At 53.2% G+C, this 18,591-nt stretch overlaps 1 protein-coding gene across 3 annotated transcripts in view; it reads right to left on the bottom strand.

The window, feature by feature from the left end:
* The window catches only part of LOC107320997 (syntaxin-binding protein 4-like), a 32,420-nt gene extending 20,220 nt beyond the window's left edge, over window positions 1-12,200 (bottom strand). The window contains exons 1-5 of one of the 3 annotated variants that reach the window (XR_014934109.1): window positions 12,000-12,200; window positions 5,395-5,468; window positions 1,778-1,873; window positions 1,003-1,072; window positions 640-714 (exon numbers count right to left, since the gene is read on the bottom strand). Coding sequence is in view for 2 of the 3 variants with exons in the window: in XM_015877454.3 (XP_015732940.2) it covers window positions 640-714; window positions 1,003-1,072; window positions 1,778-1,873; window positions 5,395-5,468; window positions 12,000-12,067 (383 nt within the window). In the remaining variant the exon portion in view is untranslated. Of the gene's footprint in view, window positions 1-639; window positions 715-1,002; window positions 1,073-1,777; window positions 1,874-5,394; window positions 5,469-11,162; window positions 11,296-11,999 lie in introns of those variants that run through there. The other 2 variants (XM_015877454.3, XM_085514825.1) reach the window with 2 other exon arrangements.
* Between the last annotated feature and the right edge of the window lie 6,391 nt (window positions 12,201-18,591).

Raw genomic sequence — 18,591 nt, 5'->3', positions numbered from 1 at the left:
ATTGAGAAAGCAACATGGCAACCTGCAGCACAAAGCCCATGACAGCACCTGGCCTTCCCTCAGCTCACGTCTGTGGTTCCTGGTGCACCTCAATGTCCCACATGTGCCAAAAGATGATGCTTCAGCACGCTGCACCAGATCCCCCCTCAGATGTGAGCATCTCATCCCAGACCTGGCTTTCCACAATCCTGCCCTTGTGCCACCATCATTATCATCCAGCCAAGACCAAACTGAACTCTTTCTTTCTCCTTTCAGTGCCTCAGTTTACCTCTAAAGGAAGCAAAACCTCAAAGGGAGAGGTTCTAGAGAGAAACAACTCATCCTCCCTTGGGAGGGAGGAATCCACTGGGAAAGGCAGTGTGAAGGAAGACTCAATGCAACCAACTGAAAAGGAAAGAGAAGTTCCTACTGTCCTTGCACATCTTCACCCAGAGCTCTGTATGGGGTGCCATAAGCTGTAGGCAACTCAACACCACACAGCAGAGCTGGAGGAGCCTTCCCATGCCCATCCTGCCCTCAGCCAAAGACTCCTGGCCATCTCTATCTTTACCATGGTCTTGAAGCCCCGTCCTGCAAATGCCCCCCAGGTGCCAACAAATGCCACTGTCAACCCTCCCAATGCAAGATGCCACCCCTCACCTGGCATCATCATCGCGGGCTATCAGAAGGCGCATGTGGCTGGTGGCTGATGCTGTCCTCAGGATATCCACAGCCCTGTGGAACAAGAACCACAATGTGCCATGTCAGAGTGGGGCTGCACTGTGCTCACCCAGCCATATGTCAAAGCTCACATTAAACCAGTCTATATTCACACACAAACTTCTCATTTGATGATTCCCAAGTTGGCCCTTGGGAAGAATGTAGGGTGCAGAATCCCTTTGTTTGCAACAGAGCACAGACAAAGCAATGCCCTGGTGTCCTTCACACAACCTGCAGCCTAAACCACTTCACAGAATCACACAAAACCAAGAGGAATGCAAGATTTCTGTCTGGATACAATACCTCTCGCTGGTAACCCCAATTAGAGAATCTCCATTGACCTCCAGGATCTGGTCTCCTGGCTGCAGGCGCCCTAGAAGAGAAAACTAATGGATAAAAACCTGCAGAAAATACAGCTGGAAGGGACTTAGAGAGGTTGGGCTGTTCCTGCCTTTGCTCAGAGACAGAATGAAATATGCATGGGTCTCTCCAAGATGCTCATCCAACTCGTTTTTCAAGGTATCCCTAAATGAAGTTTCTACCACGTCCCTGTAAAACTCTGCCAACATCAGAGGCCTCCCATGCTGTAGGCAAAAATGACATAAAACTTTTGCTCAATTCAATCTAAGGTCAAGGAAAAAGCCCACAAGTGGCACCTCCACCTGTTCCTGATTTTTCTGCTTTGGATGGAAAAATGATGTTGTTACATTGGGGGGAAAAAAAATAAATCTTCTTGGATTAAGTTCTAAAAGTTGAACTCCGTAGACCCTTTGCCTAATACCCACTGAGCTGAAAAAGTCATCCCATTGCCGCACGCAATCGCAAGCGATCACTGCGTGCAGAGAAGTGGAGTCAGCTTCATGTGGTGGGGATAGAGCTTGGCTTAAAGACACAAAGCAATCCTATAAAAGCTGCAGAGCCCAAAGGCTGCTCTCCTTCATTGCAGTGATTATCATCACTAAACCCAACTCTGCTACTGGGGAATCCAGGAGGAAAGACCCAAAATGCCCAACAAAGCAGCATATAGAATATACCATCCTCTGGCTTTTCCAACCACCCTCTTCCATATTTCACTCACCATCAGCATAAGCAACACCCCCTGGCAGGATCCTCTTGACATAAACTCCATATTCTTCTCCAGTGAGCTCCTTGATGCCACCGATCACCTTAATTCCTGGAGGAGGAGAAGCACCGTGGCACAAAGGCATGAACCAGCTGCCTCTTGGATCTATGACTTGTTGCAAACCATATCTGTGATAAGACCTACACCAGCAGCAGGATAATAACACAGAACAGAGGCCAAGAGCACCTGGGAGCAACTCCTCCACTTTGAGGGGCTCTCAAGCAAGGAGCAACTGCCTCCCAACTACTGAAAACTCAGTGTTTGAAGTTAAAGTGGTCAGTGCTGGGAAAGGGCAGTGATTCTGTCCTTGTATATGCCCCTGATGAGACTCATTGGGTGCTGTTGTGGTAAAGCACAGGGGTGGCTTTTGGGGCTGTGCAGCTCTCCATGCCCCACGGGTGCCTTCACCACAGGCTGGCACTGCATGGCCATGTCCCCGCTGGCACACATAAGCTGGAAGAGGCACAAGAGTCTTATTTACCCACTGTCATTAAATCCCACTTGGAAGATACAGGCTGCAGACAGAAGGATTAAAAAGCCTGGCTTTAATTAACAAATCTGCCCCAGGACCCGCCGGTCGGGCATTTTGCTGCTGTGGCCAGGAGGGCAGACTGAGGACAGTGGCTCAGCAGCAGGGACATGCCCTAGTGTTGGCCCCAGCTCAGGACCTGTGGGGACAGCAGCACAGTGTCTACCCACTGCTCTGTGCCCACTGTATCCTAAGCCCTAGGGGCCCAGCAATTTCCAGCTATCCCTGTTAAAACTGCAATAAAACACAGATTATCTTAATTTTACATTTCAGCCACATACACATGCAATCATTGCTGCTTCTCCCAGGCAATGATACAGGAGGTGAGGCACTGGCACAGAGATGGAGCCCCATCCCTGCACACATCCAAGCTCAGGCTGGATGGGGTCTGAGCACTGATGGAGCTGTAGGTGTCCCTGTTCATTGCAGGGGGGTGGGACCAGATGCCTCCAGCATCACCATGATGCCCATTCACTACCGCCTCCCACGTATCAACTGAATAATGACTCATTTCTCTTTTGTGTCTGCAACTCAATTGTAATAATGGCTTAATATAGCCAAACTATCTACAAATCCTCCTTTATCCCCAACAATGTCAGGGGAAAATCCGATCTTGTTATTAAAATCAGTGATTACTCACAGCATTACTCCGAGCCACTCTCAAACTTCGACAAAGGAGGAAAAAAAAACACCCCCAAGCCCCTTTTTTCCTCTCCTTAACCAAGAGAGTGTTGCACCAAGGAGTCAATACCCAGGCCTGAGTTTGGTGCTGAGCAATGGGATATCTTGAAGCTGGTGGTGATAAACACAACCTGCCCCATATGGGGGTCCCAGCCCAGAGCAGGTGTGATGTTCAGCCCCCACCACCCGCTGCCCCTCAGGGCTTTGTTTGGGATTTCTACAGCTTGGCTAACATCCCTGAGAACCCTCATGTTTTATAAACACCTATTTCAATTGAGTTTCTATCTGAAACCAAGTTTAGGTAAATAACGGCTCTTTAATTATCACAGCATCAAAGTCCTGGTATAATGCTTATTAAGTCATACTCAGGGCCAGATAATCTAGCCTATTTTAGATCTCTGTCTTTAATCTTCCTATTCTGGCAGAGGTCCAGGAGCCAATTTTGGTGACCCCACTCATTTCTCTTCTGTAGAAAAAAAAGACATGGGGAAATTCCAGGTGGGAATGCAGTTAACACAAGCCAAAATAAAGCTTTCTCCAGATACCTAGCAATCCTATATATTTTTGAGACTCTCGAGCTTCCCAGCTGCATCTAATCCTGCTCCCACTAATGCCAGTGTTGCAGTTCTCAACTTCTCAGCCCTATAATCTCACCTGCTCCTGGCTCGCCAGGCAGCTCTGCACCACGGGTCAGGGGTGCTCTGGCTAATCCGGTTGTTTGGCCCAACAGCCTTCATCCCTGGACATCCCAGCAGCATGGGGTCTGCTCCAAGCATGGGAACCCAAACCTTCTTCTGCCACCTCACCAGTGAAATTCACTTTCTAGGGGGACACCAGCCCCAGCAGGACCGTGCTGCAGCCCTGGCTGTCAGCACAGGCTGTGCCTGCCTGCTTTGTGCTTAAGCTAGCAATGTTCAATTACATTTCCCGTAATCCCTCTGTTGATCTTGCAGCCCCAGCCAACTCCTTCTGTCTGGAGGAAGGGACAGATTGCAGGTGAATTGCTCCCTTCCCTGTCCTAAGAAGATGAAGGTCAAGTTAATGGGATCTCAGCATTTCTAAGAAATGCTCCTTAAGCATCACTTCCCTTTGATGACGATTCTTTAATACCAAACCTTGGTTCTGGTAATGCAGGTAACCCCTTTGAACTCATGCCCAGGTTCACAAGTGGGTTCCCATAGATTCAGGCCAAATGCTGACCCATTTGTCCAGCACCAAGCAGGCTGGTGCTGCCTGTCAGAAACCAGGCTGCAAAAACACCTGGATCCACAGGGAAGAAGCATGGAGAAAAGTGGTGACGGCACTGGAAAACCCACACAGTTCCACATACCAGCAGCACAGCACAAGGCTGCTTTTCCTGGATCTCCTCCTTTAAATCCCATCAACTCAACCAAATCTACCAAACTCATCAACCAAATACACCTCCTGATATTAAAATAGCCAGCAAGCAAAGAAATTTCTGAGTTCCCATGGGCCTTATGAGTGGAAGGCCAAGAGAGAAGAGCCAGGAAAGCCTCATCGGCCAGGAGCTGGGAACAACCTCTAATTAACAGGTGGTCTCGGGAAGCCTGAGGAGTTTGACTCTTGGGTTGGGTGCCCAGCTGGTTACCTAGGAACCCCATAAGCTCTGCAGGCTGATTGCTGCTGGGAGCACAGGGGTGGAAGGAGGTGCTGTACTGGATCCTTTGCAGCTGCCTTCCATGAGCCTAAGGCGGTTTCTCACGTTTGGATGGGTATGACCATCTCCTTTCCCTTTTCCCTCTGCTTTGATGTTTGGTGCCTACAATGATGGCTGATTCATTGTGTTCACACTCATACCTCTGGGCTGGAGTTTCCAATGGGATCCAGCCTGCTCTCAGATAGACCCATCTCCAGGATTTCCTGGGGCCGGGACACTGGCATGGGCATAGAAAGTGCTTGGAATTTTTTATGTTTGTTTTAATGTAGAGAAATCAGCAAGACCTGCAGAAAGGTGTGATAAACCTTCCCACCTCAATCCTATTCAGACCCTACCCCAGGGTTCCCACACATCAGCACTGCAGCTGCTCAACAATAGAGAATTAATCAGAATGTTGACCTTATTTCAGTGCCTCAGCTGTGAAAGGTGCTGTCAAATGCTCAGCACATACAGACACAAGAACCAATACCAGATTTCATAGGGTTATAGATGGCTTAGATTACACAGGACCTTGAAAGCATTGAGCTTCAACCTCTCTGCATGGGTACATTTGCTATCCACTAGATCAGGCTGCCCAGGGTCCCATCCAACCTTTCAGACAAGGAACAGATCATAACACTAATGTTGTGACATGAGGGATGCTGGGGCTTCCCCAGATTCAGGTCTTGAGGTCTGAATACTCACCCAGTCCATTGGCACAGTCGTAGAATTCAAAGCAATGCACAGTTCGATCCATCCCATATGGTCCCATGAGAGTCCTGGGAGAGAGATGAGAAGCATAATTCTTTCATGGGCTGCTATAAATTGCCACTCATGCGTCCAATAAACCCACAGCAACCCTGCCACCACAGCAAGGGATTCCCATGGGATGACCAAGGGGCACCAGCCGAGAGTCACACTGATATATTAAGCCTATGCTGGCAAAATGCAGCCCCCCTGCCACCCCCAGGGGTTTATGCAGCTAAATGAGAGAATATGTGCAGTGCTGGACATCATCCTCCCCACCCAGCAAAGCTGATGGACCTGTCTGCGATTCATTACCCCAGATTAACAGGGCCGGACAGCTGTCCAGCTCTGGGAAATGAGATCAGGGCCAGACCAGTGCTCCGAGAACATACCAGTTTCACAAATAGACACAGTCCATAATGAGGAAAACCAGGCGAAACCGACTGCTGGGGTTTTGTAACACACACACAGCAGAACACAAGGAGGCAGGGGCTGTTTTCCCACACCTCCACCCCTCCTGCAGGGATCTGCTCTGCCAGGTTGAAGGTGGGAGTTTCTCAACACAAGCCAAAACAAGGAAGAGAACAACTGAAATCTTCACGTTCCCCATGCCAAGTCACATTCTACCCTCTCTACGCTTCCTTCTCTCTTTTATATTACTTATAAATTTGGTTTAACGAAGCCAGGCTTTAGAACACTGCTGCAGCTCTGCAAGGCTGCACCATGGGAATAGTGGACTTTGTGTGAGCAGCCCACAGCCAGGCATGGGATTATCAGCTGTGGGGCTGCTCTTCCAAAATGCTCCTTTTCCTAGAATTTCATTTGCAAGACAAAAACAAACTTCTGAATCAAGATTACAAAAACAAACTTCTGAATCAAGATTAGGTCCCAAATTCTTACCAGATGCAGCTAATGGAGGACAAGGGGACACAACACATAGCTCAGAACCCAGCAAGAGGGGAAGGAGCCTCCAGGACTTCAGATCAACCCCCAAAACACCTTTCAAAAATATCCTTATTACAAACCACCTCCCCCTTGATGTTCTTGAAACGTTCCATGCATTCAGTAGCCCAGACAAACATCTGGCCCCATTGCACACTGCCAGAAGATGGTATTTAGAGGGTGACCGGGAGGCCAACCCAACCCCAACCGAGGACAACCATTCCTGTTTGCCAGAGTAATTTTGATTAAATATTTGAGAAAACACCATCGTGAACAAAAAGAAACAGCTCAAGCCAACCTGAAACGCAACGCAATGGTAGAGGTGTCAGTATAGCAGATGCCTGCTGATGCCATCAGATGCTGACCCCAACTCAAGGAGCCCAAGACCCACTACAGAGGATCCCCAGAACCCCCCCACACCCCCTCCCCGACCTCTCCGCTGTGTCACCTGCTGATGATGATGGCTCCTTTGTAGAGCACGGAGACTGCGGGCATCTTGCTGGTGGCGGCAACCCAGCCCAGCCTCTCTGATTTGGCAGGAATCGGTTAAAGCGAGGCAAAATGGGGAGGGCAGGGATCACATGGTGCCCCCGTATGCATGTTAATTCCACCCAACATTAACACAGATCAGCTAAAAACATCTCCAACTTTAGATTAAAGCTTATGCAAGCCAAACAGAGCCAACGCTGCCCATTGTGAGCGCCTTTCTGAGCAGGCAAACAGAGATGCTCCAGAACACCCCCTCAGCCCCCCCATTAAAAGAGTAGAATAATTATTTGGGAGCACCCTATTATTCATTCTTAGGCACATACCCTACAAAGATGAAGGGAAGTGATCAGTGCAGGACAAGCATCCTCAGCATCCCTAAAGACTTTAAGTCTGTAGCAAAGCTTTGGAAGCAGTAACAGATTGTAGCACTCAAGGGTTTAGTTTTGGAGAGGTTTTTTGTTTGTTTTTCTTTTAGTATCTTTTCCAGCCCACAGCATTTCCTTCTTAATGTGAAGTGAGTTCAGCTGTCCCACTGCCCATCAGGAGGTCAGAAGGGCATTCTGCCCTCCAACAGCCTGCCCTGCCTCCATCCTGCTGTGCACCCCCAGCCACACACACCTCTAGATGGTGGGACGTGGAAACACATCCTGCAGGGACAACAGGCACCAGGATCGGTGGCACAGCGCATGTACTGCACCCTAGGATAGTCAAGCTCTATTAATGGGGTCTTCCTTCCACTGTAAACCCTCTGTCCAATATTTGCATGTCTGCTGGATGCCACTCCCATGGATGAGCAGCAAATGGGAGAGTTCCCATTGTCCATGTGCCACCTTAATGGGCAATGCAGAGCTACTTGTAGAACAGTGGAAAACACAAAATATCTCCTTGTGTTTTCAGCATGGGATGTTCTCAAGTGCCTTTTATCCAGGGGACTGCAGGTGAGATACTAAAATCCCATGGAAAGCCTTTGAGTAGGCAAAGCTCTCATACACAACTCATTTAACCACTTTCTGATCTCTTAGAGAAAGAATGCCAACTAGACACCAAATGTAGATGCACCTAGTGATACATCAATGCAAGTCACTCAGCACCTAACTTACACAGGGTCACACAATGAAAAGCATATCAAGACAGCAGAACAGCAAGGTACCAGGCTGCAGCAAGTAAGAATCCACTCAGATACCACAGCAGTAGGCTTAGAAATAAGGGAAAGAAGCTGCTTACCATCAGAAGGCTTACAAGACCTTGTAGGCAGGGGTCCCCAGATCAAACACCCTCACCTCCACTGCCAGTCCTTAAATGAGGTCTGGGAAGGGGTGGAGCCTGGCTTCACACCTTCTGGTCATTCAGCTGTATTGCTTATACCTGAGCTCCCCTGGGCTGGCCCTGCCTTCCCACCTGGTGCTCAATCACTGCTTCAGGCCATGGCTTCACGTTTCCATTACATTGCATGAAGGGTTTAGTCAGTGGCACCAGGAGCAAAGCAGCTGGAGCATGATGGTCTGTGCAGTCCCATGCTGAGAGCCCTGTTAGCAATGCCCTCTCCAGCCATCCCCCAGAGGTGCACCAGGATACAGAGCACCCAAAGGCAGGCTCCACAAAGAATATCCTCCCACCTTGCTGCTTGGGATCCACCTTCCCATCCACCCCTTGGTGGTCCCAGCACCAAGTTCTGACCCTGAGTGAACTGGTCAAGGACAGCCAAGGAGTTTTGTGGCTCCCATGCAGAGCACAGCCTCTTCGGGACCAGGAGCAACCCCAGCACAGTGTTTGCCTTGGGTAGGACTTTTTGGCAGCTGATCTGGTGCCTGATCTGTTACCCTCCCAAGGTTATATGACAGTCACAGCAAGAGAGAGCTTCCAACCATATTCAATCTACATTGTTTTGTACAGTTTTAGGAAGTCCTCTGGGACTTCTCATGGATTAATTCACAGAATTAACCTTTTGACTCACAAGCTGGAGATTTCTCTTAATAAATCAGTGCAGCACCAGAGGAGATTCAGGTTGAGTATTAAGAAAAATTTCTTGGTCCTTCTGCACAGGCAGTGGGGGAGTCACTGCCCCTGAAGGTACTCAGTGCCTCATGGGGATGTGGCATCAAGAGACATGGTCAGTGGGCATGATGGGATGATTCTATGAGATGGAATGGCAATGCAACAGCACTGGTGAGAATTTCCATTCTGTGTAATGGGTGTAATCCCCTGCTGTGGGTTTCTCCACTTCTCTGTATTTTGGAGAGGACCTTCTGGGAAAGCATCACAGTGCACTTTGGCCTCTTCCATGTTTCTTCCTGCTTCCTCCTTCCTGCCCTGCTTGTTGGATGAGCTTCTGGAGGAGGTGAGAGGTAATAGGAGGTGCAGGAGGGAGTGGGATAGGGTGGTGGCACCCACAAACATGGCCACCTCCTCCTACTGCCAGGCAAGGAGAGGGACAGAGGTGCCAGACATGGGAACAGGTCAAGGAGTTGGCAGTATCTCTGCTCCCACCAGGAGCCTCACATCAAGGCTTAGCGGAGGAATGGGGTCTGGGAGGGTTTGTGTGGGTGGGAATTAAAGGAGAGGCAGAAAGCTGTCCTTCAACAGCAGCGACTCTGAGGCTGCAGAAGGCAGCTGTAATAAGGTCTGAGGTGGGAGGGGTGGCCTCAATGGGACACGGCTCTGCAGTCCCTTCTGTGCCCCCACATCCCCACCCTGGGAGCAAGGGATGCTTGGGAGATCCCCAGAGCTGATGTTGGACTCGTGCTTAATGAAGATCCCACATTTGTTTCATGACAAAACATCAGCGTAGGCTGAAAAGGCGTTTGTGTCTGATGAGAAAACATTGCTTAGAAGATCAGCAATGAAACGTAGATAATAAATCAAACAAAAAAGAGATAATCGGCTGCTGTAAAGCTGAGAAGCAATGGCAAAGTGTCCACAGCATCACCCACAGCGTGTTCATAAACACTGCCCCTGGAGCTGTTTCAGGTGAACTCAAATCAGGGGTGTTACAGACAAGCCTGAACAGAAGAGGGAACAGCACAGTGCCAAAGTCACTGCTGGAGAAACACCAGCAGCTCCGGCTGTGAATGGGAGCTGCACGGAGCTCTGCAGCCACTCCTCAGCAGTGGGATTGGTCCCACGAAGGGTTAACGGGATTATGAGCCTCCCTGCCTCTCTAAATCCCTTCGGTCATAGGATTGGATGGGTTATAAACTTATTAGCAGGGAAGGATGCTGGTGGTTGAGTGGGCAGCGGGAGGGAGCATCACCACCGCCCCCGCAGTGCTGCAGAGCAGGGAATTAATGGGGGGGGGGTCACCAGAATGGTGGCAGGAAACCAGCCCAGGTGGCCCCCAGTGTGTCCTCAGAGAGAGAGAGAAACAAGAAGGGTGCAGAGAGATGGGGAAATGAAGGCTTTGGGGAAGGATCGCAGTTGTACAGGATGTCTCACCCAGTGCAGAGCACAGCAGATATGCAGCTCCACACCTCAAAAAGCAGCTTGGCAAGAGCTTGGCCTCATCCTCGAACCGTGAGCATCCCTGTGTGCTAAGGATCCATCACCAAACCCTCTGGCAAAGCTCAGGAGGACCAGATCCATGTGGCAAAGCCCACAGGATCATCTAGGGGTGCTCAGTGCAGAGCACCGGAGCCACCACCATTCAGGGTGATGTCCCACTGCCACACCACATTTATCCAATCCCTATGGCAAACTGTAAAATTAATCTTTTAATCAGAGGCCATATTTATCGGCATGCTGGGGAGGTGTTATCTCCCCACCATCTGCTCGCAGTGGAACCAGACAGCCCCACACAGACCCTGTGCATATGATGCCCATTGCACATAGGGTCTGACCCTGGCACAGCAAGGGGCTCCCCTTGGCTGTGGGGCACAAAGCTGGGGAAGGTTTGGACCCAACACCCCAACACAAGAACAGATTTGTCACATAGAAAATAGCTGTAGAGAAATATCACCCCACAGCGTGGGAAACAGAGCTGGGGAGCACACAGACCCATGGGGCTGGGGGTGCTTGGGGATGTGGGGATGCTGTGGGATTGGGGTGCTGTGCCACCCTGATTTCCCTGACCCTCAGCCACTGCAGCACCCATGGGCGGCACTGAGCTGGCAGCAGGATGCAACCCACAAGGTCAACGAGCCTGTCCCACACCATTGCCTTTCCTGCTCCCAAAAGCAGAAGGGAGGGACAGGGCAGCCCTCTGGTGAGATGCAGCTTTCCCCCTGAGCTTCTGCCCTCTCCATGCCCCCCATGGGGTGCTGCCACTCCATGCACCCACCTCAGCACCCCATACCCCTCACCTCAGTGACTACTCCAGCTGTGTCCCACAAACATCCATGGTCCCAGATGCCTGCAGGCTCCTCGTCCCTAGTTGGGATGCTGGGGTTTGGCCAGCACTGGAGCTCGGGGTGGCCCCAAGAGCCTGCCGAGTCTCCGCCGGTGCAGATCCGGCCCACTGACCCCCAGTTAATCGGCTAAAGCTGCGTGCTCTGAACCCTGGCTCTGGCTGCAGCCGCGCTCCTGCCGGCTCCCAGCTGCCCTACATAGACATCTGCACCGAGCCCCGCGCATGGAGCGTCCTGCAGCCACAGCCTGCAGGGAACCCCGGGTCTGTATTTTGGGATGGATGCATTGCAGATGCCCCCAGGTCACCCCATGGCTCAGGGCAGTAGCTGCCACGGGTGGTGCAGCCCTGCCCGTGCCAGCGGAGCCCCATAGATCTGCATGGGATGGACACTCTCCTTCCAAGCCTTGCATGGAGAGGAAGCATCCAGATTGGAAATCCCAGGACTGGGGCTGCAAGAGGAGCAGGAGCACTCGCAGTCTCTGCAAGCAGAATGGATGCTCCCCAGCTGCCGTCTGCAAAATAAATCAATCCCTCTCTGCCCTCCCCATGCACTGCCCTCCCACAGTGTGTGCTGCTGCGTGCTTCCCTGTGGCTGCAGCGTTCCCCTGCCACCCTCTTCCCTCTGGAGAGGGGCTCCCGTTGTCAAAATCGATAGAATTAAGCACTCAAAAGCTGCGAGGTCAATGAGCGCATCACATCCCTCCGTGGGTTTAGCGCCGCTCCCTAAGACGCGACGCGGGTCTCCGGGCGCAGCTCTGTTCCCTACGCGGCAGCATCCCATCCCGCTTACCAGTAAATAAGGGAAAGCCCATCGAAGCGTTCCGTGTCCCGGCCAGGGGGCTGCAGGTAGGACATCATCCGGGGCCCTACAGCGGTTGTGCCCGGTTGCCCGGGGCCATGGGCTCGCAGCGCCCGACACCAGGCGCTGGGCTCGGCTCCCAGCCGCCACCGGCCACATCTAATCCCATGCGGGCGAACATGTGATCGCCCCTCTGCCGGCTCCCCCTTGCTAAATACTCGCTGTTCAGTGGTACCGCACGGCGTGGCGTGGAGTAGCATGCGTGGCACAGCAGGGCAGGGCATAAAGAAACAGTGTGGTACAGCAGGGCATGAAATCATGGAGCACAGAACAGCTTGGCACAGTGTGGCATGAGAGCTGCTTGCAATGGCACGGCATGGACCAACATGGCATGGCACAGAATGGCATGGCACAGCATGGACCAACATGGCATGGCACAGAATGGCATGGCACAGCATGGACCAACATGGCATGGCACAGAATGGCATGGCACAGCATGGACCAACATGGCATGGCACAGAATGGCATGGCACAGCATGGTACAGCACAGCATGGACCAACATGGCACAGCATGGCACAGCATGGCATGAGAACAGCATGGCATGGTACAGTAAGGCATGGCACAGCATTGTGTTGTACTGCGTGGACCAGCATAGCATGGCACAGCATGAACCAACAGGGCATGGCACAGCACAGCATAGCATAGCACAGTATGGCATGGTGTGCCATTGTTTGGCATGGCATGGCATGATTTGGCATGACATGGCATAGTTTGCAATGACATGGAATGCTTTGGCATGGTTTGGCATAGCATGTCACGATTTGGCATGGCTTGGTGTGGCGTGGCATTGCTTGGCACAGCATGGCACAGCCCACTGACCACTCTGTGTGCAGCAGGAGTGCAAGGTGGGCAGCCAGGGCCTCCAACAGCAAATCCCGGAGCTCAGTTCCCCCCTCACAGCACACCTGGCTGCTCACAATTATAATTACTCAGCCAGCACACGGGCTTTCACACGGTGCTCAGCACATCGAACTATTTAAAGCCGATTGTAGGCGTTGCCGAGCTGCATTAGGGCCGGGCTGCAGACGCGTGCACCCATCACCTCCTTCCCAGCCACTGCCAAAAAAGAAAAGTAAACACATCTACATTATTTGGGGCACAACTGTTGCGTGATTCCCCCCCCCCCCCCCAGCTGAGCCTGGTAAGTGTGCAGGAATCCGACTTGTCTCCCTGCAGCAGGGAAGGCACAGCCCAGGGCTGGGGATCAGGGTGAGTCCTATAGTTGGGAAACGCATCAGTCGGTCTCGTGGATGCACCCACACCCCCAGGGACAGCCCACGGGCGCTGCTCTCGGGCACTATCGAGGCAGCCCCAGAAGAAGACTGAGAATTAAAGGCTTGGCACGCTCAGCATTGCTTTGCAGTGACTGTGCAGGATGTGCCTGAGCCAAAAACCTTCTGCCTGACAGCTCCTGGCTCGGTGACAGTGTCCTGGAGAGGCACAACCTCTGCCCTCACAGCTGTCACCACGGGAGTTCTGTCACTGTGCATCCCCATGGCCTGGATATCTGTGGGGTGCTCAGCTTTACGCCCATGGACAAAGTGGCTCCAAAGATTCTGGGTGAGAGGCATCACAGCTGGCACTGGTGCTGTATCCCCAAAGTGACATGGTGTCCTCTGGTTCTGGCTGTGCTGCCCTGCTCCCTCTGCTCCCCAGGTGTGACAGGCAGAGGGTAGAAGAAGAAGGCTTTGGTGAACAAAAATCCCCAAGAAATGTAAATTATTCTCTTCTGGCTGCTCACTGCCAAAGCCAACATGGCAGCTCTGGGATTTTCCAGTCTGCCCATCTCTCTGCAAAGCGTCTCCAGCTGTGCCAGCAGGGACATGCTGGGTACAGCCCCCTGGGGCTGGCAGGGACATCCTGGGGACAGTCCCTGTGCTGCCATACAGCCACGCTGGGCTTTGATCTGAACCTAGCACAGCATGCAGAGGGCAGGCAGATGGGCACCAAGCTGACAGAGCAGCACAGGGGGCATCGGGCACCCTCCAGCCATGGGACACCCACGCCACCACCAGGGCACCTCAAGGTCCCCAACCTCCCCAGCAGCCACTCCCAGGGCTGGTGCAATTCGGGGCCGGGCAGTGCTGGGTGTGCTCCCCAGGACAGGTTCCTACAGCTGGGATGGGCGATGGCAGCAGGGTTTACTGACAGCACTCATAGTGTTGGGGTGCCGTGGCTGCTCGGGGCTGGGCTGCTCTCCCCTACTCACCCATTGGGATTGCTAAGGGTGTTGTCACCACCCTGGGACGGGTGACACTGAGTGGGGACTTCGAGGGCAGCGAGATTCTGCTCTGGATCATAAGGCAACCGGTGTCTTTGGGCAGCACTTCCACCTCCATCCTCACAGAGAGCCCAGGGGGTGCCCCAGGGTGCATTCCATGCACAGACCCCCATACGGTGCTGGGGAGCTGCAGGGTGCTGCCTGCCCTGCCCTGTCCTCAGTGGCGGAAGCTGCACATTATCTCCCTCGCCCATCGGAGGCAGCTGCTCTGGGTGCACCCCGTGCACATATTTATGCAGATGCAAACATGACACCCCGGAAATTCACTGCCTTTACATCACGGGTCGGGAGCTGTGTGACCTTTCAGCATCTCCTGAACGCTCAGTCCCAGGTCCAGGGCTGTGGCCCCATGCAGAGGGGACACCACCATCCACCTGCAGGGACCAGGACTCACCAGCCCCCTGATCTCCCCATGCCAAGCACAGCATGGATGTCCCTGAGCCCTCCTCAGTGGTCGTTCAGTGCCTGTCATTGTAATTGCCACCATCCCATGTGACAACGTGTATCCCCTGCTCCGTACTGAGATGGTGAGGAAGAGCTGAATTTAATTTACTCCCTGCTTCATTTCCAAGCCAAATGAGTCAGAGCTGCAGCCACACACGCTGCTTTGTATTTCTTGGCTGATAGTGCTCACTTTTGATCCATGTTTGTTCAATATTTAACACTCGTAGTGACACTTTGACTCAAACCAAGCAGCAGAAAGGCCACTTTCCACCCCCCCAAATCCCCACGCTGCTGGAACAGGAGCATGACTTGGCTCTGGAGCAGCTCACTTGCTGTGTTCCCTTTGCTGTGTTTCCTTTGCTGTGTTTCCTTTGCTTCTTGCAGGTGGACAAATCCCTGCATTCATTTCTCCAGCACTACATCCTTGAGCCCCATTGCAGATGGGGCAGATGGACCATGGGGTGATTCCAGAGCAAAAGCCACCTCCAATGGGGCTGAGGTTTCGGGGCCAGCTTGGAACGGGCTGGGCTGCATTCCTGCCCGGGTGGGGGCTGCAGGAGGAAGCAGCACTGCTGAGATGTCCCCGTGCCCTACAACCCTGCATGGAAACTCCCTGCAGCCCCAAACGGACACGAGTGGCTCCGAGCACAGCTGTCAATATTTCCACCCTGAAAATCAGTGAGCTTTGGGCTGAACTGATTTGTTTGTTTTGTTTCACTGCGTGTCTCAGCTTTTGGAAGATACTTCCAAATGTTCTGGCCCACACTCAGAGAGAAACCCTTCAGCCTCAGAGCAAACTCTGCATGGGGAAACACTGGGGGCTGAGCATCTCCATGGGGGGAGTGGGTCCCTGGAATGCCCAAGGGATGTGCTGGAGCTGTGCTTGTCCAGAAGGATCATGGGGAAAAGCACTGCCACAATGTTTCCCTACTGACATGAACCACTGAGACCCAAAACCTTCCTGAATTAACCCAGGATGTGGTTGAGAGGGAAAGTGAGGTGGGATGTGTTGAAATTGAGTGGGATGGGGTGGGGTAGGATGAGGTGGGATGGGATGGGGTGGGATGAGACTGAAGGGATGGGATGCAGTGGGATGCCTTGGCACATAGTGGGATGCAGTGGGCCTCGGTGGCACTAAAGTGCCAGCAGGGGACCAGACAGCAGCACCCAGAAGCCCCCTATGTCCCCACCAAGCCCCATTCTGGGGGGCAAGCACCCACCCCACACCCTGGGCTGCCTGTGCTGGGCACGGTGCAGGGTGGAGCAGTGAGGGCTCGGCTGGGCGTGGGAGCAGCTCCGGAGAAGGGCTTGCCAAGAAAATGCAATCGCGTTGCATAAAACGTGCTCCGCTCCCGCTCCCCTCCCGCAGCGGTGGCTCAAGAGCTGCTCACCCCGGTTAAGTCAATATTGCCACATCGCTGCCTCCAACCGAGTGCTTCCTACATGGAGGGGCCCCATGGGTGCTCCAGCACCACAGGGGACAGAGCCCCAACCCCAGAATGAGCTTCACAGTGCTGGGATTTTGACCCATAGGAACAGAGCAGCACCTGAGCATTGGCATGGATCCCCTATCCCCACCTGCTGCTGAGCTGGGCAGGCAGTGGGAGTCACTGCATGGGCAAAGCTGCAGAAGGGATCGTGTGAAAAATAAAAGCCCTTGTTTTGATGAGTGAATGCAGCTTGGAGGGAGGAAACCTCAATGTGGGCATCCCGTGCTGCATCCAGCACAGCTTGGAGGCAAGCTGGACCCTGCAATCAGTGGGCACAGGGGCATTCCAGGCCTGAGGGATTACGCTCTGTGCATCCCCATGGGCAGAACTTGGTGCGAGGGACCAAAAACTGAGTGCTAAGGCTGCTGACATCCCCAGAGCACAGCTCTCATGTGCAGCTCAGCAGTGTGGGCACAGAATGGGGCTGGGAGCCTGTCCCCATGGCACAGTGTAACCCAAAGCTGAGCTTTGTGCAGCTCCTCTGATCCCAAGCAACATACAGGCAGAACACCCGGGCAGTCGGCACAAACCACAGTTCCCCACTTTAGTGGGGTGTCTCACCGCTCCACATTTCAGTGAGCAGCTGCAATTTTATGGATTTCAAAGGCATCCAAGCACCAAAATGAGCCACGGGAAAGATGTGGGGAGATTAGGAGGATTAAGGCTGCGGAACTGCAAGGAGCTGCCATGTAAAAACCCTCCAGTGGGCAAAAGCAGCTGCTCGGAAACCCCTCACTGTGCTGAGCTTAGAGGGGTTTGTGGCTGGCAGAGCTGGGAGAGTCCACTCCCTGTGTGCCCAGGAATGCGCTGCTGTGAGATAGCAGGAGTATGAAAGCACGAGAGCTCTTAGAGCAAACAGAGGCATGCAGAGCTTCACGTGGTTACACACAAGGAACTCAATTAGGTCTTGCTCTCCTCTCCCCCCCTCACACCCCCCTCCAACTTGGAATGGAGCAGGGCAGGGGATAGTGGATATGGGAGCAGGCACAGAGGTGGCCCAAGCCTTTGGATGAGCTGTAGGGCACTGGCAGAACCTGGTGAGTACTGGGGAGGAGGCAGGACACAGCACTGTCACCCACACTCAGCCAGCAGTGTCCCCGCTATGCAGGGATCCCACACTCTCATCACAAGGCCCTGCAGCCCAACAAAGCCCACATCCCATGGTTTCGGGTATTACCTGCCTGCCCCCCCATTACGCCCCATCCCCACACACATACACTTGCCTTGTGCTGCCTCCAATGGCACCTGCAGCCCAGCTGGGTGATGTGGGTCCCACCTGGGTCCAGTTGTGCTCCGGAGGACGGATGGAGGCTGTGAGCTGTCCCCGCTGCGGGGAGCGAGTGGCCCCACGGAGCAGTGCAACGCAAGCGGGGGATCAGGATCAATAGGTCACAGCCATGCACTGACGTGCCCCCAGAAAGAAAATCAGCAGAGGATTTGGGGCTGGTGGGGAGGCTACAATCACGTATTCAGGCCTTTAATCCCATATGGGCACAAAATCCCAGGATCAAAATGCCAGAGCTGCTCCTAATTGCTGACTGCTGTGCGCTGGCGGGTGGGTGAGCAAAACCTCTTAGGTGACGGAGGGCTGGGGGCAGACGTCCCGCTGCCTTCCTGCCTGCTGTGTGGGCACAGCCTGGTGGCAATAGGCGAAGGACGTGCCCAAGGCCAGTGGGCACCCTGGGGTCAGCATCCCTAAATACAGCAGCACATGGTGGTGCTTTGCAGTGGAGAGGGAAGCAGGGGCGTTTTGGCTGCTCCCTGCTCTGCCTGGGTTGCAGCTCTTTGGGGACTTCCCAGTCAGTACCCCACCAGGGTACAGTCATAAGCAGGAGGGAAGGGATGTTTCCAGAGGGACTTGGACGGAGTGGAGTGCTGAGCATGTAGGAACTTCATAGGGTTCAACGTGGCCAAGTGCAAGGGAACACTTGGGTTGGACAACCCATACAAACCAGGTGATGAGAAGCCCTTTGCAGAAGGACTTGGTTGGAGGTATAAACAGGCAGTGTAGTGACCTGGGCCACCCAAAGGAGTGTGGCCAGCAGGGCAGGGAGGGGATGGTCCCCTCTGCTCCACTCCCTGAGCCCCCATCTGCAGCACTGTGTGCAGCACAGGAACATGGAGCAGTTGGAGCAGGGTTGGAGGAGGCCACAAGGGACAAAGAATTGCACACTGGCACAGGTTGGAAGGAATCTCAGAGATGACCCAGTTCCAACCCTCTGCAGTGGGCAGGGTTACTGACTGACCCATAGAGCAGACATCAAACCAGCTGCCCAGGACTCCATTCATGGCCATGGGCACCTCCAG

This window comes from Coturnix japonica, chromosome 13 (assembly GCF_054131305.1).
Source record: "Coturnix japonica strain WE chromosome 13, WE-NBRP24, whole genome shotgun sequence".
NCBI lineage: Eukaryota > Metazoa > Chordata > Aves > Galliformes > Phasianidae > Coturnix > Coturnix japonica.
Note: the sequence above shows the minus strand (reverse complement) of the source record. Positions and strands in the feature narration are given on the sequence as shown.